The sequence below is a fragment of the Lagenorhynchus albirostris genome, chromosome 15, assembly GCF_949774975.1.
Source record: "Lagenorhynchus albirostris chromosome 15, mLagAlb1.1, whole genome shotgun sequence".
In the NCBI taxonomy this organism is placed as follows: Eukaryota; Metazoa; Chordata; class Mammalia; order Artiodactyla; family Delphinidae; genus Lagenorhynchus; species Lagenorhynchus albirostris.
The window spans coordinates 64,992,362-65,014,086 of NC_083109.1; the positions used below are offsets into that span (position 1 = coordinate 64,992,362).

Below are 21,725 nucleotides of genomic sequence, written 5' to 3' on the forward strand. Positions count from 1 at the left end.
AGGCAGATGGAAGACACGGAACCACTGCTGCCCTGGGGGCCCCAAGTGCCTCCCAGCGCCCTCTCTAGGGAGGGAGGATTGTGGGTGGGTCCCACTGACCCTGGGGCCCCCTGGGTGCAGGGCTGTAGAATGCTGGGGAGTTAATGCTTGGAGGGCACTGGCTGTCAGTGGAGGGGGCAGCATCAGAACCCCAATTTCTTCAGGAACTGGTTTATCAAACCCGTTAGTGCTAGAAGAGATCACCCCTCCTCCAACTGAAAGGCCTTTTTCGAAAGCCTGTAAACTTCGTCTCTGTGCAGTAGGCAGCCTTTGGGAGAGCCCTCATTACGCTGCAGGAGAAACGGAGTCCTTCACCTTCAGCTTGCACTGGTCACTCCCCTGCTGTGAAGGATTCTTAGCACCTTCCCTGATCCCTACAGCCAAGGGCTTTGGCTCTAGCTTCTTGCCAGAGCAGGGCTGTGTGTTTGACACGTCATGCCCAAGAAACATGTGCCCCGGGGCTTGAAAATGCATTTCTTCACTCTGACTCGACAGGCTGGGTCTAATCAGAGGTGGCTGCTGACAGCATAAACGACCACAGTCTAGGACCTCCAGGCTCACAACAAAAATAGAGCCCAGAACCATATAATTTGGAACTGTTTTAACATTTGTCTCTTTCTCTTGGGGGAGGAGGCATTGACTGTGATAAGGACTCTGAAATAATTCTGAAAGAATAGCAGGGCTGGAAAGTTTCTGAAGTACATTTCAACTCACATAAATACCAGGGACTCTCACTGAAAATGTCTGCCCATATATGCACATTTATTAGAAAAAGTATGGGTAGACTGAGCTAAGATGGAACGTGTCATCCTTCACTTTAACAGCATGCTGTGAGGTTCGGCACAGGCGGCCCTGGGAGGAGGCCTCTAGACCCGGAGCACTCAGACCTCTCTCCACCTGCTGTGGAGCCAAGCTGGGCGCTGTGAAAGCCCAACGCTGGTGCCCGAGCTGAGTGTCTCATCTCTCAGTGCTGGTATCAGCCCTGCTTCCAAAACTGTCCTCTACATGCACGTGAAGGAGCCAGCCTTGCCCTAGTCAAGAGCTTTATGAAGCTGTTTGTTTGGGTGTGGTGAGGCTGGGAACCATGCCAGACGGTTACAACTTCCTGGAAATGACAATTCCCCTAGGAAAAGAAACAAAAGCAGCTCTTCTATTTAAAACCTCTGTAGGGAGAGGAGGGGCTGGAGGCCCTGGTTTGGTCTCTCATAATGTGTTCAGTTTCCTGGGTCTCTGCATGTCGGCCGCCTGCCTGCTCCGGCCTGCTTGTCCCCAGACCCGTCTCTAATGATCTCATTTTTAATGGGCTGTGCATTTAAAACACATGCGAACTGGGCTTTTAGAGTAAAATGCTTGAGAAGATACAGAATAGAGAAGTAACCAGTAAGATACTGTCTTACTTGTTTGACTTTTAAAAATTCTCCCTTGCTTCAAAGAAATGTAGTTAAAGGGCCTCTCTTGGGAGACTTTTATAGCTGGATTTGAGAGTTTTCTGTTAGCTTGGTCCTCTAGGTCTGAGCAGAAACCAGGGCCCAGGCATCAGATGAGAGCCAGTTGAAAAGGCGAGCAGGATGGGCTGGAACCCACTGGATGGTCTCTGCCGCGTTCCCGACTGGGGCAGAGCTCACCGTCTGATTAAACAAAGGAACCCAAAGCAGGAAGTTGCCAGCCAGTTAGTGTCTACCAGCCTTCCCTCCTTGTGCCTGCAGGCTTGGGACCTGACAGCGTGACCCCGCTTCTTGACAGCAGTGCTGTTCAGTCGGCTCAGCTGCTTCTGTGACGGTCACCTGATCCAGACCGATGTCCAGGCAGGCTCAGTTAAGGGGGCTTGAGTCTCTTCACTGTCGTCACAAAGCCACTGTCACCCAACTGCATTCTTAGCTGCTCCTTGGCAGTTTTACTGCATTGTTTTTTTCTCCTCTAGAAGACTTTAAATCCTCACTTGGGAGAGGGCAGCAGGAGGGGGTAACAAAGTTGGCTCCGCAGTTAGTGTAGTCTGCTGCTCTATGGGCTCCACACATGGAAGGATGCATGGACAGATGGACAGTTAGGTTGTTTGAAAAAAGCAGGAAAAAAATATGTATTCGTCTAAACCACATCAAATCGTTCCTATTTCCCTGGATAAAACTGTAGCTGCACTGGGCAAATCTGTTAGCTTCTTCAGAATTTGGATGCCTAATGTGATGTTAACCATGGGTCTATGGGAACATCTTATAAACCGGGGCAGACATGGGAGGGTGTAGGTACCAGCACAGGCTCCAGAACTGGACGACCGGAGCTCAAATCCTCACTCTGCACTTGCTGGCTGTGGTCCTTGAGCAAGTTCCTGAAGCTTTCTGACCTCATCAGCAAAATGGGAGCGTACTGGTTTCCTATTACAGCTTTAAGTCACCACAAACTTAAAACAACCCCCATTTATAATCTCACCAGTTTGGTAAGTCAGAAGTTGGTGCCCGCTGGGCCAGTTTCTCTGCTCCTGGTTTCACAAAGCCAAAATCAAGGTGTTGAGTGGCTGGGCTCTTACCAGGAGGCACTGGGAAAAATCCACCTCCCAGCTTACTTGAGTTGGCCACTGCAGTTCCATCCGGTGTAGGACTGAGGTCCTGTTTCCTTGCTGGCTGTTGGCTGAGGGCTCTTCTCAGATTCTAGAAGCCGCCTGCACTTCTTAGCTCTTGGCCCCCTTCTACCATCTTGAAAGCCAGCAGTGGTGGGTCGTGTCCTTCTCATGCTTCAAATCTTTCTGGTCTCCCCTTCTGCGTCACCTTTCCTTTGCTTTCCTCTTCTGCTACCTGTCTCTGACTCTAGCCTGAAAAATTTCTCTGCTTTTTAGGGCTCAAGTGATTAGATTGGGCCCACCCAGATAATCCAGGATTATCTCCCTAAGGTCCATAACCTTAATCACACCTGCAAAGTCCCTTCACAGTAGCACCTAGATTAGTGTTTGGATAACCATGAGTTGGGATCCAGCTCTAAAATCCTACCTACAGAGAGCTGTGAAGATTAAACAGGGTGAGCTGTGTAAGGCACAGAGCTCATACCTGTCACAGTGTAAGGACCCCATACCCCCTAGCTGCCAAGGAGCAAAGCAGACACTCAAGGCTCCCGGCAGCACTGACGTCTGCAGGGCCAGCCAAGAGCACCCAGCAAGGGTCCGGGCATCAGCTCCCCAGGACCCACACAGATGTGTGATCTGACCTGTTCCCCTGCTCAGGCCCACCTGCTGACTTGGGCCTTCCCAGGTCCCTTGTTTACCTTGGGGAGCTGGTATCTTTTCTCCTGGGCCTGTTGCATTTTGGAGATTTAGTTTCCCTTCTGTCTTTACCATTCAGAGCTGGGGTTCAGGTTTGGTCTACTCTGACGTTTTGGTTAGACTTTACTTGTTTGAGAGTACCTTTCACATCAGATCACTGAGCAAAAGAGGAATGATCTGGTGTGAAGAATACCTAATGGTTCCTATAAAAGCTGGGCATGGGCACCAGGCATTGGGGAGCATTATTCACGGGGAGCTGTCTTTGGTCTTTATTACCAGCACCCAGAGGGTGGGAATAGTGACTGAAACTTTGGGTGGCTTGAGGACACGTCTGTAAGAGGCATATCTTACTGTTCAGTTTACTCCTGTACTTGCATTAATGCAAGACGGCCTATCAGTGCTGGGGTAACCCGGGGAGGTTAAGCAGCTCGCCCTCCAGAAGATCCGTGGTAGAGCTGGCCTTGGAACCCCTGGCAGTGTCAACACTGGGCCGGGCCTGAGCCCCAGTGCCAGATAGTAACCTCTTTTTTCTGTATCAGGCCCTCAAGCGCCAGAGCTCGTTGGGCCTTTCGTTCTTTAACAGCATCTTGGCCCATGGGGACCTGCGCAGTAACAGGCTCAACCAGCTGTCCGTCAACCTGTGGCACCTGGCACAGAGGCACGGCTGTGCAGACACCAGGACCATGGTGAGGCGAGGCAAGGCGAGGGGAGGGGTGGGGGGAGTGGGGGCCCTCACAACACCCACCAGGCACGGCTGTCCTGGCGAGTGACGCAAGCCCACTGGCCAGGCACAAGTGGCCTCAACACAACATCAGGGCCTGGACATCAAACAGCCCCAGTCTCCCCTTCCAGAAAGGTGCCAGGCCCTACAAAGTACAGATGGCTCTCTGTATCTGCAAGTTTGGCATCCTCAGAGTCAACCAACCACAGATCAAAAATATTCAGGGGGGGGGAAAATTCCAGAAACTTCCAAGAAGCAAAACCTGAATTTGCCACCTATCAGCAACTATTTACATAGCATTTACATTGTATTAGGTGTTATAAGTCATCTAGAGATGATTTAAATATACAGGGGGAGGTATGTAGGTGATATGCAAATACGACACCATTTTCTATAAGGGATTCAGTATCCTCAGTTTGGTCCTGGAACCAAGGGACCACAGAGTAGTATTAAGAATTAATTCCCTCTGAATAAAAACCACATGTATGAAAACACCAGTCATTCCTGGTGATTTTAAGAGCAAGCTATAATCTAAGGAGTCTTATTTAAAAACTGCTGGTTTCTTCCCCTCCCTTCTCTGCTAAGAAAAAAGCCAGAGCTCCCGATATGGCTGATTTGTTGGAGCCCTGAGTTATGAACCAGAAAGGAGATGAGTCTTTCTCTTTCCTCCTAGGTGAAAACTCTGGAATACATCAAGAAGCGAAGCAAACACCCAGACATGGGGCATCTGACCGAGCTGGCCCTCAGGCTTCCTCTGCAGACGAGGACCTGACCCTAGGGGCTCTGGTGCCAAGTCCAGAAAGACCTGTTTTGCGTTTTTGTTTTTATTTTTACACACGTACAGGTTGGCTTCTCTACTAGATTATTCTGCCAGTGAAGTGAACAAGCGGGAGCTGTCAGAGCATTCGAATCCACTCCTGCTCACTGAGCACAGCATCTTAGTGTTTCTTTGCACAGGTGGCCTTCAGATGGGCCTTTAGGGAAAAACTGAAGAATGCAAGTAACATCTTTCCTTTCTGGAAAGTGTTTTTTAATTGGAAAAAGAACCTTAAAAAGCAGTCCACTTTGACAGACCCACTGTGCCCTTTCCCTAATTTGCTTTATATCAAAATCAGCTCTTGATTGGATTTAGAATATGCTGGTGGATTAAAGGAGAAAGTGAGGTCAAATCTGAGATTCCCTGTGGCTTCGATGGAAAATATACTGTAATTGAATAAACCTCCGGAAGGAACACTTATGTTCATGACTGTTCATTTAATTACAGTTGACTCTCATCCGGAAGAGAACGTGTCTAAACATACCGCCTGGTTTTCTTGCAGCCATAACCCTAAACAGCATATGATTCTACTTTTTTATCAGTTTGGCGGAATCTCATTCTTGTATTACCACTAATGAGCTTCCACTGACATTCTGAATCAGTAAGAGCATTAATATTGGTGGTGGTGGTGGTGACTCACAGCCTAGAACCCCTTGTGCAGGAAAATGCATCCAAGCTGTGGATTAAAAGTGCCCCCAGGGGCTTCCCTGGTGGTGCAGTGGTTGAGAGTCCGCCTGCCAATGCAGGGGACACGGGTTCGTGCCCCGGTCCGGGAAGATCCCACATGCCGCAGAGCGGCTGGGCCCGTGAGCCATGGCCACTGAGCCTGCGCGTCCGGAGCCTGAGCTCCGCGATGGGAGAGGCCACAACAGTGAGAGGCCCACGTACCGCAAAAAAAAAATAAATAAAATAAAAGTGCCCCCAAACTATTGTACTTTTGGAAGGTATACACTGAATGTAGATAGACTACATTTTACCTCTACTCTGTGAAAAGCCTGATTACAGTTCACACAGTAAAAGTAGCTAAAATAATTTTTTTTTAATTTACATAAACTCACGTTTTAATTGAATAGCTTGGGACCAAGAATATGCTATGGATTTTCCGGCTGGCTTAATAGTGAACCCCACGAGAAAACGGCCTCCGTTAAGGAACAGCGTGTACTGAAGAATGCACCTCAACTGAACATAACAGACATTCAGAAAGCACAGTGGTATTGCTCAAATGTTCCCAAGTGGCCTTTATTTCACAAAATTATTTTCATTAAAATTACTTCCTAAAAAAAAAAAAAAAATTACTTCCTATACCACTTTTACTATATGATACTATTCAAATGAAAATCAATCGGCAAATTTACAAATTATGCACTTTTAAGTCATCTACTTTGAGGCATCAGACAGCATCAGCGCCCAAGCCTGAGTCAGTGAATTGCTAATGCTCTTCCATTAACCTGGACTTGGACTTTCACGTTCGGTCAGGTATCCGTTACACCAAAGCAGCCTCTGAACCATATGTTACCTGGCCCAGGTGGAAGCTTAGATTTTCTATGTTCTTGTGTGGTTTCCTCAGCCTGTTACTAAATCAATTAGCCAGTCTCTGCAGACCATGCCTACATGAGGTGAAGTCTACTACTGCTACTATATGAAGGATGATGGACCAACAACACAAAAAAAATCAAAAAATTTTAGGAAATAAGGTGAAAGTGAGAAAAACTTCTGCATGAGGCCTGTATTAATTTTCTACTGCTGCTTTAAATTACTACAAACTTAGTGGCTTAAAACGTCACAATTTTACTACCTTACAGCTCTACTAGTCTGAAGTCTAGTGGGCTTACCTTCAAAGTGAAGGTGTCAGCTGGGCTGTATTCCTTCTGGAGGCTCTAGGGGAGAATCAGTTTTCTTGCCTTTTCCAGCTTCTAGAGGCCACCTGCATTCCTTGGCTGGTGGTCCCTTCATCTTCAAACTAGTGACAGCTTGTTGAGTGTTTCTTGCAACTCTCTTGACTCTTCTGTCCCCTCTTCTACTTCTAATCCTGGATTATCTGGGTAGGCCCAGTCTAATCATATTAAGGTCAGCCGATTAGCAAACTTAATTCCATCTGCTACCTTAAACTCCCTTTTGTTTTGTATCACAACATATTAACAGGTTCCAATATTAGGACTTGGATGGGGCGGGGGAGGCATGGGGGCATTATTCCAACCACAAACCTGAACAGTTCTAAGTTTGCAGAGCTGAACACACAATTTTTAAGGGGAGAACTGTGTCTATCTGGTAAATACTTTTGATGGGCCAGTCTAGTTACGGAAAGGTGGCCTCAGGGAGGGGCCTAGTGGGCTAAGGCAAAAGAGCAGGAATCACCCCAAGGAATAAAAAAGTGGTTAAGAATCATGAGGTCTGGGGAATGGCTGGATAAAGGCAGTTATAAGGAGGGAAGGACCTTGCCATAGGAGGAGGGTCAGTCGGTGAGCAACCCCCAAGGGAGAAACAGCCGACAAGTTCAAGAACAGGGTTGTTACATATTCAGCTAAGACCTTGGCTGTGCTTAAATACCAGACCTCCCACCCATCTCTCCCAGATTCTGAGTAAAAATCCAAAAACCGTCTTGTTCCAGCGGAGACAGGCTGTGTGCTACATGGAGTCAACAAATGAGGAACAACATGGGAAATCACACCACAGAAACTTGCAGACAGCTTGAGGAGGGCCCAGGACATGGGGAAAAAGGGGGATAGGTGACTCAAGACAATGTTGTTTAATTTACAAAAGGACGGAGGCCCAGCTAACTGCAGGGCAGGAGCTGTCACTAGAGCAACAGTGGTCTGCACCTATGAGAGCAGCCGAGCCAAGGCTAAGTTCAATCTGAGGACACTTGGCATCTTGCCGTCTGGGCTGCCCAGCCTTCTCTGCTTAGACCCTGCTTCAGGAACAGACTTTAATAACCTTCCCAAGCCAAGTGGAACTCATTCAGCCACACTGAGCTAGAAAGTCAAAGCCTATCACACACAGACTGAAGACACTGAACAGTAAGAGGGGAAAGGCCTGACCACCACACCCTAGTGAGAGCTGCCACTGTGGGGACAGGTCAGGGACAATCGCTCAGCCACTTCCGGAAGCACCCGGCAGATGGCTGAGCACAGTCCTTCCTGACAGCCAAGCAGGCCCAAACTGTAGTGTGATCTCTCAGCAAAATAAAAACGATTAGAGAAGCAGTGGTTGGTTCCTTTTACACTGGGCAAGTTCCTGTAGTGTGGATCAAGACTGGGAAAGATTTATTCCCCTGTCGGAATGGGATGTGCCCTGAAGAGCTAACTCAAATGCAGAATCTTACCGTGTAGGCCTCTTCCGTTACGCATCTCAAGGTGGAATCCATGAAAGGCCAAGTTCACCTTCCGAGGGAAGTGGCCCACCTGAATCACTGCTAACACAGACTTTGTAGGACTCTAGACCTGGCCGATGCTTGCTGGTCAGGGCCCAGGCAGGCCTGCCTCACCTCTGCCCCATGGGGCAGTAGTGGACCCATGTTCATCTCACCAGCACCCGAACCTCAGTCTTCCTTCCTGACTGGCCTGAGAGTGTCCCTCCACATGCCAGGGGCTGGCTCAAGAATGGGTATGTGACCCACTGCTGGGCAATGAGTTATGACAAAAGGGCTTCTGGAAGTTTCCTTGAACCACAAGAAGGTTTTTCTTCTTCCTCTGTAATGGTCTAGTGTCTTGATATGCTGCCTGGAACTGCTACAGCCATCTTTCCACCAGCCTGATGAAGCCAACACTGAGGATGATGGAGCAGAGAGGAAACATTCGTTTCCTTCATGGGAAGCTGAATCAACCCCCTACGACAGGACAGGACTCCCTGCCACGTCAGAGGCTGAACTTCCTGGCTGTCCAGGCCTGCCTGAGACAGGATGTCTGGAGCAGGAGTTCAAGCCAAGTGGTGTGAAAAAGGCCCAATTAGAACTGATATTTTGGGAAGCAAAATGCTAGGTGAATGCGGAGAAGGTGGTCACATGTCACTCGGGTGGCTATACCTGGAGCTTTGTGAGGCTGGCTGTAGCGTCAAGGCTTGGAAACACTGATCCCAGGCTGATGAGGCAACGCCCTGTCATCCCCACGTCTGTGCCTCCCGGCATTCGACCTCCTCCAGGGAAGTCGCCTGGGATTCTCCTCCTCGTGATTGAAAAGAATCCAATAAACACGTCCCTGGGAATTAATGTGCCTTCGGCTCACGTGGAGGACTAACCACCTGCTCTCTAAAGCGCCTGTTCAGAATGCAGTTAAAGCAGAAAGATGAAATGCAAGCTTGGCACTGGGGATGGAAGGAGACGCAAAAGGCAAGATGGGTTTAGAAGCACATTTCCCAGCAGCAGAGGAAGCTCAGCCGCAACTGCCTGGTGGCATCCAGACGCCTCTTTGCCTGTGGCTACTCCGAGAAGGGGGAGGGAAAATGAGCTTGCTTCTCCCTGTTTACATTAATCCTGCTTCCTGTTTGAGCTTCTGTTTCCTCAATGGAGACATTTTAATCCTCAGTGAGTATTCTGGGTGAAATTCCCTAGAGGGGACATTCAGTGTGGTGAACAGTGACATCGGTCTTGGGGCACAAAAGTACACTTGGCACTTACTGGTTGGGTGGCCCCAGGCAATGTTATTACTTCATTCCTGAACTTGTTTCCTCATCTATAAGATGGGGATAATAATAGCACCTGTTTCAGAGTCATGAAGATTAAATACATTAATGCAAGGGCGACGCATATGTGCCTGGCACACAGTAAGCACTAGACAAGTGTGAGCTACTGCTGTTGATACTCACTGTCTTCAACAGGGACGGAAGCTTCACACAGAAAACAGGTTTCAGCCACTCCCATGTCCTCCTGGTTCCTGAAATGAGCTGCCCTCACCCCAGTTTGTCCAAGCACATCAACATACTTGTCCTTTATCTCTGCAGGAGTTCGATTGGAGACAACTGTCCTATGGCTTTCATCTGCGTAAAAGAACCGTTTTGGGGACAAGACAGGAGAGTTTAATCTTCAAACTTGACTGACTTGGATGCATTCCTGTCAATATAAAAGATTCTGTCCGGAGCCGTGGAGAAGCCGAGGCCGGCCCTCCGGCTGTACTTCCAGCTCATGGCCCGGTCGTAGTCCTGCTGCAGATTCTGCTGCAGGGTGTCGGCCACCTTCTTGCTGAGGGCCATGTTGGGCCTGCCGACCGCGTTAGGGGGGCGACTGAATGAAGGGGACAGATTTTTAAAGCCACCCATGAGTTTGAGAAATTTCAGTTTCTGTTCCTCATTTTCAAAGCCAGCAGTATCCCATTGGCCAAACTGAGTTCCCTGTGGTAAGAGAAAACAGGTGGTTACTTTCCTGGCTTCCGAAGCATCTTCCTTTCCCAGCCCCCAGCCTTGCCCGGGAGGACCCAGATGATCAAAGGCTTACTGCGCACCAGGCACAGCGCTCGCAGGCACAGCGCTGGGTTATCTTAACTCCAACCAGAGCCCTGTGAGGAACACTGTTGGTTCCCACTCTCCTGATGAAGAAATGGAGGTTTGCAGCTGGACGGAGGGCACAAGCCTACTTGGTAACCCTGCTGGAACTCCATCTTGGGTCTGGCCCACACCAGAGCCCACCCTTCACACTGAGTTGCCCGTCTGCCTTACTCCTTCTCCCCGAATTCACGGCAGACAGTACGACACACCTCACCAGCTGGCTACTCATCCATCAGCCTAAGGTTTCTGTCCTTTGGAGGGTGGAGAGGGCAAGCGGGAGTCTGAAATGCATTTCTCTTCGCAGAAGCGCTGCACTTCATAGCAGGAAAGGAGTGGAGGCTCCGGGAGGTGAAGGGTCACATGAGTCGGATGCTGAGCTAGCCCAGGAACTCAGGGGTCCCGATTCCTGCCCAGAGCACTCTACAACCCACGCACGAGTCGGCCATGTTTGAGAAAATACAAGAGAGCCCCTCAGAGCAGTGGCCCAAGAGAAGACTCCCTTCCCTCCCGTGTCTGTGGCCGAGGCCAGAAACCCAGCTCCCCATGAAGACTGTGACTTCAAAGACTCAGGATCGAGTCCCACCTGCGTCACCCGGGTAAAGTACCTTAACCCCTGAGCCTCAATGTCCTCATCTATAAAACGGGGGCGTAACAGCCCCCGACGGGGCTTCACTGAGGCTCAAATCAGGTTTTACACCAACAACTCAGAGCCCGACGCCTGGTTCGCTTTAAGTCCTCGAAAACTGCTCCTCTACCCACCCCACCCCACCAGGATTGCTGACCTCTGTGCCGCCTGGGAACTCGCCACCTGTGAGCCAAATGCCAGCCTAGCACTTATTTCTAGGTCGGCTTTGGGCGAACAGTAAGAACCAGTCATTGCTACAGCTAGCTGCCCTGAGTGAACTGGTGACAAGCTCTCCGAGCTTCAGTGCCCCCAATACAGGCATTAACAACTGCTTCCCCAGCCTTCACTTTCTAGAAGGAGAGGGCACCTCTGACAGCCCCGCACTGGGTCTGAGGAGAGAGCTGCCAGAGGCTGCCCAGTCCTGTGAGCTGCCGACCCACTGAGAGGGGACCCGGTCTCAAATCCCCACCATGTGCCTCAGCAGCCAAGTGGCCCCAGGTCCCAGGAGGCAGGGCCACCTAAAGCATCCCCGGAAGATCCCAGCCCCTATGCCCCCGGACCACCCTCCTGCTGTCGGGTCCCTCCAGGTATAGCCTCTGGGCCACTGCTCTGGATGACGCTGCCTTGTTTCTGGCCTTCCTCACTCAATCATGGAATCTTATCAGCTCTGCCCAGTTCAAGAGGATGGAGAGAAAGGAGACACTAGAGGAATGACATAACAAAGCCCCATTCCATACCCCTCTGGGCCAGAGCATGAGTCCCATTTTACAGGTGTGGAAACTGAAGCTCAAAGAAGGGAAGTTACTTGCTCAAGTCTCATAACTATAGAAGGTGGCAGAGCCAGGAACTGATCTCAGGTCTTTTGAGCCAAAGCAACTGTTCTTTTCTGTGCTACACTAGGAAAGCTTAAGACAGTGTTACAAGGAAGCAAGTCCTTCCGTCATCTGGATCCTCTGTCCCCCTCTCCCAAATCCACGTCTATTAACAAGTTCTCTCCTCTCCCCTCTGCCCTCTCCTCTACCCCAGTCCCCGCTGCCCCACATAAATGCGCTCCAGCAGTTCCCACCGCCCTGCCCACCGCACCCTCCCGTCCCTCTCCAGCCTGACCTAGCGGTCCCCATGCCATACACTCTCCCGTGCCACCTCCTGGGGCCTGGTTTGGAAATTTCCCATTCCAACTGGACCAGAGGCCTGCCACCTCTGCCCCCGTCCCTGTCCCAGCAGCTTTCTGAGGGTACCACCCACTGCTGGAAGGAGCTCGCCATCACGTGTCCCCAGCGACTGATGACTGGGACGCCCTGCCTGTCCAGAGCCAGAGACAAGGTCCACGCTGCTTAGCTCAAGCGGCCAGCTCTCCAGGAGGGAGGCAAGCACCCGCTTCCCAAGAAAGGAGAGTAGCTCAGGACGAGCTCTGTGGAGCAGGGAGCCGGCTGGTGGGCGGGAGCTGCTTTGGGGCCAGATGGACTTGGTCTCCCGCCCCTGCAAGGTGAGGAGGAGACCCCTCGTGGAGCCCAGCGTGAAACTTACCGTCTGCTTCCTGGTGTCAGAAGCTTCGGTCCTGCCCGACTCACGATCGATCTCTTCTTGCAAGGCCTTTCGCCTCACCTGAGCAAGGGAAAGGAAAGGAAAGAGGGCAATTAGACAGCCGGTTTTGAGCTTCAAACCCAGGACAGAGAGGAGGTGGGGTGGGGGGACTGGAGGGGGATGGGCAGCTTTGTTTTGCTGCGGGCCGGGGGAGGCATCTGTCAAAAACACCCTCTAATCATGTAAGGGGCAATCCCTTGGCCTAAAACATGCAGGCCTCATTCACCCTTCTTTTCCATTCCTTGAGAATGAATCTTCCAGCGGACTGCCCTGGCGGTCCAGTGGTTAGGACTCGGCACTCTCACTGCCAGGTCCCGAGTGGTTCAATCCCTGGTCAGGGAACCCCGTGCGCTGAGTGGTGCGGCCAAATAAATAAGTAAATGAATGACTCTTCCTAGACACTGAGGCTTTTCCACCTTTAGCATTAGAACCTCTTCTGTTTGTAAGAGCCACCTGGGGTGGAAATTTTCTCAAAACACATGCCCAAAGCCCTGCCTGTACAGAAGATATTGTAGTTAACTTTCTTGCTGACAGCATCATCTTCTAGAAAGAACACAGGCTCTGGAGTCAGGCACAGGCTAGTTTGAATCCTACCACTGCCATTAACTAGTTGTGTGGAAGTCAATTAATCTTTCTGTACCGTGGTCTATTTATCTGCAAAGAGATGGAAATATCAGCTACCTTGGAGGATAAATGGGAGACAGAGAACTGCGATACCGTGGTTTATAGTAAGAAATATATGACAAGAAATATATAAACTCATCCCCATTCCTGGCACAGAGTTCCAAAATCCCTAGGAATTTCCTAAGTGATGGGAACAATCAAAATGTCCTTTGTTATGTTAATTGGGTGACTTTCGTAAGCACCTGAAGATGGGGGCTGGTTGCCAAGAGAACCAACCACCGATGAGAGGGTTGGAACTTTCAGTCCTGACCTCTGGGGAGGGGAGTGGAGGAGGAGATTGAGCTCAGCCACCAAATGGCCAATGATTTAATCAACTGTGCCTCTGTAATGAGGTCTCCACAAAAACCCAAAAGGTCAGGGTTCGGAGAGCTTCTGGGTTGGTGAACACTGGAGATTTGGGGAGTGGAGCTCTCGGAGAGGGCATGGAAGCTCCATGCTCCATCCCACACACCCTGCCCTGTGCGTCTCTTCCACCTGGCTGTCCCTGAGTTATATCCTTTCATAATAAACCAGTAATCTGGCGAGTAAAATGTTTCTCTGAGTTCTGTGAGCCGCTCTAGCAAACTAACTGAAGCTGAGGAGGAGGTCTTTGGAACCTCTGATCTGTAGCTGGTTGGTCAGAAGCACAGGTGACAACCTGACTTAAGACTGGCGTCTGAACGGGGGACAGGGGTGGGGAGCAGTCTGGCGGGACTGAGTCCTTCACCTGAGCGGTCTGATGGTATCTCCAGATAGACAGCGTCAGACTGAGTTGAACTGCAGGACACCGCGTGGTGTCAGGGAATCGCTGGTTGGTGTAAGAAAGCCCCCAGCCCCACGATGAATTGCGGTGCAGAACGTAAGACAGAGTCCCCGGCACACAGCAGGGACACCTCACACACTGTTACCAGAGAGGCTCAAGGCCACAGTCAGTGCACCAATGACCCTGTGGTTTGATACAGAAGCTTCTAGGGCCCAAGGGTTCTGGTGTGACTTTGGCTGCTCCCCGTTTGTGGCCCCTCCTCTTCTCTTCTAATCTACCACAGGCTGAAATGAGGTGACCATTCATATAGTTCAAAACTACATAAAACAGGACTTCCCTGGTGGCACAGTGGTTAAGAATCTGCCTGCCAATGCAGGGGACATGGGTTCGAGCCCTGGTCCGGGAAGATCCCACATGCTGCGGAGCAACTAAGCCCGTGTGCCACAACTACTGAGCCTGCGCTCTAGAGCCTGCGAGCCACAACTACTGAGCCTGTGCTCTACAGCCTGCGAGCCACAGCTATTGAAGCCCACGTGCCACAACTACTGAAGCCCGCACGCCTAGAGCCCATGCTCCGCAACAAGAGAAGCCACTGCAATGAGAAGCCCGCGCACCGCAACGCCGCAACTGGAGAAAGTCCGCGCGTAGCAACAAAGACCCAACGCAGCCATTAAAAAAAAAAAGACACTGCATAAAACAAATCCAAAGGGCAGCTGTAGGGATGAGAGAAAACGATGGTATATTCCTATGTCTGAGTCATGCTGCTGACGGGGAACATGTGGATGTGCACTCACTGAAGCGGAAAGCAGCTCACCAGCTGAATGAAAAAAGTGAAAAGAATAGTATACAGAGCATGACTGTACGCTGCTTTAAAATCACACACACAGTTACAGAGGAAAGATCTAGAAGGATATAACAACCAAGGGTTAACAGTGATTATCATTAGGTGGTAGCAGGGGTCCCCAACATCTGGTCTGCGGGAGGTGAGCGGCGGCCAGTGAAGCTTCATCTGCTGCTCCCCGTCGCGAAACTGGTCCCTGGTGCCAAAAAAGTTGGAGACCGCTGGGTGGCGGGATTTCAGGTTGCTTTCCCCCAACTATTTTTTTTTTTTTAACACAATGAACTTTTTACCAGAAAAAGAAAGGGAGAGTTGGGGCAGAAAGCTTCACTTACATTGAGATCATCTGTCACCCAAAACAGAAGTTTTCTTTAAAACCGTGAGGTATTTAATAGGCACAAATTCATAAGAAGCAAAGAGGTGGCTGGTGGGCCTTGCCCCTGTGAGTGGCGGGACACCTGGGAGAGGCGCCCAGGGCAGGGGCTGGGCCTGGACGGGTCAGGGCCCCACCTCCATCCTCCCCACCAGCCACTGCAGCCCGGGCCCCCGTCCCCAAACGACGATGACCTGCAGGAGGCTGGGGAGCCCCTGGTTCTGGGGGGCCTGCGCTCTGTGCCAGGCCCTGGACTGGGCCCTGTCAGCATCATCCTACTGAGCCTCTCCGCCCCAACTACTTCAGCCCCTCCCCTCCAGGGAGAGAGGCCCCCAACACCCCAAAGGCATTAGGAACTTCCTCGCAGCATCTTGTAGGCCCCCCTCCTTGTAGTCGGCTGCCTTGCAAGCACTCCTCCGTTTCTCTCCTGGAGCGGCAGGCGGCAGGGCTACGACATGGGCCGTCCCCACATCACACCCTGTTGCTTCTGTCCAGCAATTACTGGCTGACACAGCGTGAGGACGCAGGTAGGTGAACGGCTGCCACTTACAAAGCACAGGTCTTGGGCAGGCCCCTGCTGAGCGCCTCCCAAATGGCCTCGTTTGGTCTTCACGGCCACCTACATGGGGGTCCCGGGGTCAGTGACTGCCAAAGTAACCTCATTAGTAATAGCCCAAGGCTGTACCTATGCAGTTACTATGCTGTCCTGATAGGCCTTGGGGTCCAGGATCATAAAAATATCCCAATTCTAGAATGTCCAGCTCCCACACAGGATCTGGGCACGACAGAAGCAGAAGCTGGTCCACAAGAGAACAACTTCTAATGCTCCTGTACAACAACTGCATTTCTATATACTAGCAATATACACAACAATAAAAACTGAACTGAAATACTATTTACAATAGCATCAAAAATATAAAATACTTAAGGAATATTTGACAAAAGACGTGCATGACCTGTACACTGAAAACTATAAAACAATACTGAGAGAAACTAAAGACCTAAATAAATGGACAGAGATGCCATGTTTATGGATCAGAAGCCTTCATACTGTTAAGATGTCAATCCTCCCCAAATTTGTCTGTAGATTCAAGGCAATCCTAATCAAAATCCCAGCAGCATTTTTTGGTAGCAACCAACAAGGTAATTTTAAAATTTATACAGAAGTGCAAAGGACCTGAACTAGCCAAAGCAACTTAAAAAAGAACAAATGCTAGAGACTTATACTACCTAATTTAAGACATTATATAGTTACAATAATCTAGACAATGAAGTATTAGTGTAAAGATAGACATACAGATCAATGAAACTCAACAAGAGTCTAAAAATAGACCCACACCACACACACACGCGCGCGCGCGCAGTCAACTGATTTTTTACAAAAGTGCCTAGGCAATTCAATTGAGAATTTAAAACTTTTTTTTTTTTTTTTTTTTTTTTTTTTGCGGTACGCAGGCCTCTCACTGCTGTGGCCTCTCCCACTGTGGAGCACAGGCTCCGGACGTGCAGGCTCAGCGGCCATGGCTCACGGGCCCAGCCGCTCCACGGCATGTGGGATCCTCCCGGACCGGGGCACGAACCCGTGTTCCCTGCATCGGCAGGCGGACTCTCAACCACTGCGCCACCAGGGAAGCCCCTAAAACGTTTTTAACATCAAAATAATGCTAGAAACATTGGACAGCCAATAACAAGGAACAAATTATTGACACATGCAACAGTACAGACAAATCTCAGAATGACCATGCTAGGCAAAAGAAGCCAGTTTAAAAAAGAGCACATACTGTATAATCCCAATTACATACAAATCCTAGAAAACGCAAGCTACGACAGAGAGTAGTGGTGGCTACCTGGGGATGGGAAAGGAAGGGATGGAATACAAAGGGGCACAAGGAAACTTTTGGAAATGATGGGTACATTCATCATCTTAATTGTTTAGCTGGTTTCCTGGATGCATACATGTCAAAACTCATCGAATTGTACACCTTAAATATGTGCAGATTCTTATATGTCAATTATATTTAAATAAAGTTGCAAAAGACAAAAAAAGAAAAATGCTCCTGAATGGAGGCCAGGAGGTGGTGACGCGTGGGCCGGGCAGAGCACGTGCCCGCTGCCTGGCTGCAGGTCACAGGGACATGTACCCTTTTCCCCCTGCAGTGGTTATGAGGAGGGGAGGCCACAGGCTCCCCGCCACTGGAGGGGCGGCAGAGGCTGGCCTCGTTGCCTTTGGAGTCCCTGATGCCTCTGGGATCAGGATCTCGTGGCCTGCCGGGAGGCGAGTGTGCGTCTGGGGAAGGGAAGACGCCTGGGAGGACGAGGACCGGTCGTACCTGGTCTATGTGCGCCTCGTCCATGTTGCCCTTCTTTTCCAACACCACCTCCAAGTCCGTGTCTGGCTCCTGCAAAGAGGGCAGAAGGAGTAAGGCTCAAGCGGACGATGGCCTCTGCCCTGGCAGCCCAGCCGGATGAGATCGCAACAGAGTCCAGAACAGACTCAAGACTGGAGCGCTACGCCCACCCCTATCGCCCACAGAACACCTGCCATCCTTTCTCTTCCACGATTCTCCCCAATTCTGTCCTGAAGACTGTGGCCCTGACCTATCTGATAGATGGACGCACTAAGGCTCAGAGAGATGAAGTGACTATCGTGAGGTTACCCCACAGCTCAGGGACAGGGCTGACACTAACCCAGGTCTCCCGACTCAGGCCTAGAGCACAACCTTTCCCGCCAGGCGTCACCTCACTTCCCAGGGTGACACCAAACCAGCAAGAGGAGAAAGGCCAAGGCCCCCATTGACAGTGGGGGAGGAGGGGCTGGCGAGGGCCAGGGAATGCAGAGGTGGGGCTGAGGGCCTGCAGCAAACCCGAATCCCCCCAGTTCTCTCCCCCATACCCCGCCCCAGCCCCCCAGCTCCGCAGTTCTGGTCGGTACCTTCTCTCCTGCCTGGACAACCAGGACAGGCTCTAACTGTGCTTCCCCGCCCCTAGCACTGGTGCATTCCACACAGCAGCTCGGGTACACACTCAATTTACATCATGTTATACGTCAACGCCGTCTCAATTAAAAAATAATAAAACCACCTCAACTGGGCCACACCACCCGTTCCCCAGAACCCTCCAGGGGCCCCATCTCATTTACATGGAAATCCAGACCCCTGTGGCGTCCACAGGCTGCCGGGACCCCAGCTGGCCCAGCGCCCGCCACGCCAGCCTCTTTGCTCCTCCCAGGGCCTCTGCACCTGCCGCTCCCTCGGCACAGGCGGCCCCAGCCCCTCACACATCTCAGCTCCCACACAGAAGGCTTGCTGGGCCTGCATGGGCCACGCTCTCCCGGGCCACCCTCTCTCAGTGGCCTCAGCCCCTGCGGGACCATCTGACAGTAAGATTCAGGTTGGCCACTTTCCCCTAGTCCCTCAGCAGTGACAACTGCCACATCCTTGCTTCGGGTGTGCTCTGCCTGGTACCCCGCGTCACCTGTGATGAGCCTTGGGTGGCTGTTCGCTCACATCGCCTGCCAGGTCCCAGTGCTCAGCCCGCTGCCTCCTCCCTCCCCTCCCCAGGCAAGGAAGCCCGTCAGGGTGGAGAGCACATCTCTGCCATCTTCACCAGGCTGCCATCCCCTCCCTTCCTCCTGGTAACAGGGCCCCGGTATTCCTCTCAGAAACCAGCTCCCCCAGTTTCAGACAGTGGAGTTACAGTGGGACTGACACCCTCAGCCCCTGTCCACTGGCTTCAGATATGGGCTTCTGGTTTGTGACCCAGCTGAGATCTGGGAGAGCAGTGCTGGGACTTGCCCTGTAATCGTTTTGGAGGGGCCACCCCTCTCCTTTTGGGGGTGGCTTAACTACTATGAAGAAAGCCTGGAGTTGCTGGGACCATCTCACCACGGGGTTGGGGTGGGAAAGAACCTGATATTAAAACCAGCATGGAAAAAATACAAAGTCCAGAGCTAGGGAAAGCCACACAGGCATCGCCTGCAATCTAAATCTATTTGATCCCTAAATTGTGTATCCTGAGTGCAGACAGCTATGGACATCATATTATCTCAAACTATTTGGTTCCTGAGCTTAGATAGCAAGTGGCAAGAGTTCAGAAAGAGAGGGATTTATCTGCAAAGCTTATTCTAATTAATCCAGATCCTGAGTGCAGATAGTGAGAACTTGGGTAAAGTTTCGATAGCAAGGGATACCTGTATTATTGAGACTATTACACTAGCACCTGGATCCAGCTACACCTAAAGGTAGTAGCTCTCAAACCTTCTAGTTACATGTGTTGATAAATCCGCTTTTCTGACTAAAGGCAGTTTAATCAGGGCTCTGGCAGCTAAAACGCTGAGTGCCTGTGTGTGTGCACACGCGTGTACACACACACACACACACACACACACTCCCAACTTCCACCCCTATTCTCCAAAACAGTGTGCTTCTGAAGGAAGCCTACCTCCTCCCAAGGTTCTCCTGCTACTCTGCTCTCCTGCCTCTTCCTCTTCCTCTTCAGAGCTGGCTCCTCAGTGTCTGCCTGTTCTGCCTTTTTCTTGGACTTCATTTTCTTCTTCACAGGGGCCTTGGGGTCATCTCCTATTGGGATGTAATCTGGAGCTTCAACTTTGACTGACTTCTTTTTACTTCCTTTCCTACGGCTGCTCTCCACAGACCTGGAGAGCTCAGGGTGCCCCAGGGGGGTATCTCCCTCCTGGTGGGTTTTCTTTTTCTTCTTCATCTTCATGTTGTGCTCCCTGGGGCTCCCCTGCTTCCGTTTCTGTCCCGAGGCTGCCTGCTCAGGGACGCCACCTTTCCCAGCTGAGCAAGTGTACAAAGCGTCCCTGGCCTCACAGAACCAAGGGTCCCTGGCTGAGAAGGCTGTAGCTCCCTGCGCCTTCTTCTCCTTCTTGTGTTTTCTGAGCTTCTTGCCAACTCTGGTCACCTCCTCGCCCTGCCTGGGGTCTGGGGAGGTCTTCATCCTTGAGCCAGGAGACACGGACTTTCTCTTCTTCTTCTTTTCCCTACCAAGGGACTCAGATGGACCAAGTGCCTGCTTCCTGGGGCTGGGAGATGGCTCAATCCGTCTGGCACGTAACATGGTCTCAGGTTCTAGGGGCTCCTCGCAGACGGTGCCGTGACCCTTCTTTTTCTTCTTTTTCTTCATTAGAGGCATTTCGGGTGCCTGCTCTTGGACCACATTCTTCGAGGGTGATGTGGCTCTTGTGGGACAAACCTCCGCAAAATAACTGTCACTGTTTAAAACCGAGTATTGAGTCTCTGGTTCTTTAACTACCTTCTTCTTCTTCTTCTTTTTCTCTGGGAGCCCAAGGCCCAGGTCTCCTTTGTGAGTCTTAGTGATCATTCCTGAAAAAAGAAATGGTACAAGTTATCCCCATACCAAGCCACCCTGAGTACAATTCCACTAGGTATTACCAAAAGTCACGTTTCCTGGAGTGGATGGTCTGAAAGGTTAGGGGCTGGGAAAATGGGCATGATTCCCGTGGAGCAAAGGGAAATATGATCGAAGAAGCAGAATGGAGTTTAAATCCTGACAGCCCCGGGTTGAAACCCAAGCTGCTCCCTCACCTTACGTCAATCACCTACCCTCGCTGGGCCTTAACTTCCCCAGCTGGAAATGGGTGGAGATAACACTTCCTTCCTCGAAGAGTTGTTGGGAAGAATAAACGATAATCCATGGAAAGTGCTTGGTACATCATTGACTCCCTTTCCTAACCCCCTTCCTCAAACCTCTTAAGCCTACTCTTCTCTCCAGAAACGTACCCTGTGCCAGCCACCGAGGGCACAACTGCACTCAAGCCACAGGCCAGGCACGGCCCCCAGGGCTTACCTTTTACAGGACGAAGGGGACAGAAATCCTGAGGTCAGCTCCTCTTGCTGACTGTCACCAGAGGCAGTAACTGTGACACAATTAATCCATTCCCTTGCTTCATCTAAAGAGCGCTTCAGCTTTGCGTCTGGAAATTAACTGCCCCCGCCTGCACCGAGGGTGACTTACTCTTCTAATTACCTTCCCATGTGGCTAGTAATGAGAGCAGCAGCAAGGTATGGTGAGGAGCCCCAGCTGGCTGAGGACGCCTGCATTCAAATGGTGACTCACATACTCTTGCCACACAGCACTGGCTTCTCCGGGCCTGAGTTTTCCTATCCATAAAAGAGGCACTGAACCAGATCAGATCAGAGGCTAGTGGGGGAGGGGGGAGCGGAGGGAGGAGGGGGAGGGGAGGAGGGAGGAGGGGGAGGGGAGGAGGGAGGAGGGGGAGGGGAGGAGGGAGGAGGGGGAGGGGAGGAGGGAGGAGGAGGGGGAGGGGAGGAGGGGAGGAGGGAGGAGGAGGGGGAGGGGAGGAGGGGGAGGGGAGGAGGGGAGGGGGAGGAGGGGAGGAGGGAGGAGGGGAGGGGAGGAGGGGAGGAGGGAGGAGGGGAGGGGAGGAGGGGGAGGGGAGGGGAGGGGGAGGGGAGGAGGGGAGGGGAAGGGGAGGGGGAGGGGAGGAGGGGAGGGGGAGGGGAGGAGGGGAGGGGAGGGGGAGGGGGAGGGGAGGGGAGGGGGAGGGGGAGAGGAGGGGAGGAGGGGGAGGGGAGGG

The 21,725-nt window shown here is 51.4% G+C and overlaps 2 protein-coding genes across 9 annotated transcripts in view; one reads left to right on the forward strand and one right to left on the reverse strand.

Annotated features, from left to right (window-relative positions):
• Nucleotides 1-5,240, forward strand: part of VPS35L (VPS35 endosomal protein sorting factor like) — a 129,414-nt gene extending 124,174 nt beyond the window's left edge. For all 4 annotated transcript variants that reach the window (XM_060122556.1, XM_060122557.1, XM_060122554.1 and 1 more), the window contains 2 exons: nt 3,826-3,972; nt 4,681-5,240. In XM_060122556.1, the coding sequence (XP_059978539.1) occupies nt 3,826-3,972; nt 4,681-4,779 (246 nt within the window). In that variant the 3' untranslated portion in view covers nt 4,780-5,240. The remainder of the gene's footprint in view (nt 1-3,825; nt 3,973-4,680) is intronic.
• The window catches only part of KNOP1 (lysine rich nucleolar protein 1), a 61,989-nt gene that overhangs the window by 38,272 nt on the left and 1,992 nt on the right, over nt 1-21,725 (reverse strand). For 2 of the 5 annotated variants that reach the window (XM_060122562.1, XM_060122559.1), the window contains exons 2-5: nt 19,586-20,490; nt 17,476-17,544; nt 12,452-12,529; nt 9,625-10,146 (exon numbers count right to left, since the gene is read on the reverse strand). In XM_060122562.1, coding sequence (XP_059978545.1) covers nt 9,835-10,146; nt 12,452-12,529; nt 17,476-17,544; nt 19,586-20,490 — 1,364 coding nt within the window. In that variant the 3' untranslated portion in view covers nt 9,625-9,834. The other 3 variants (XM_060122560.1, XM_060122561.1, XM_060122558.1) reach the window with 3 other exon arrangements.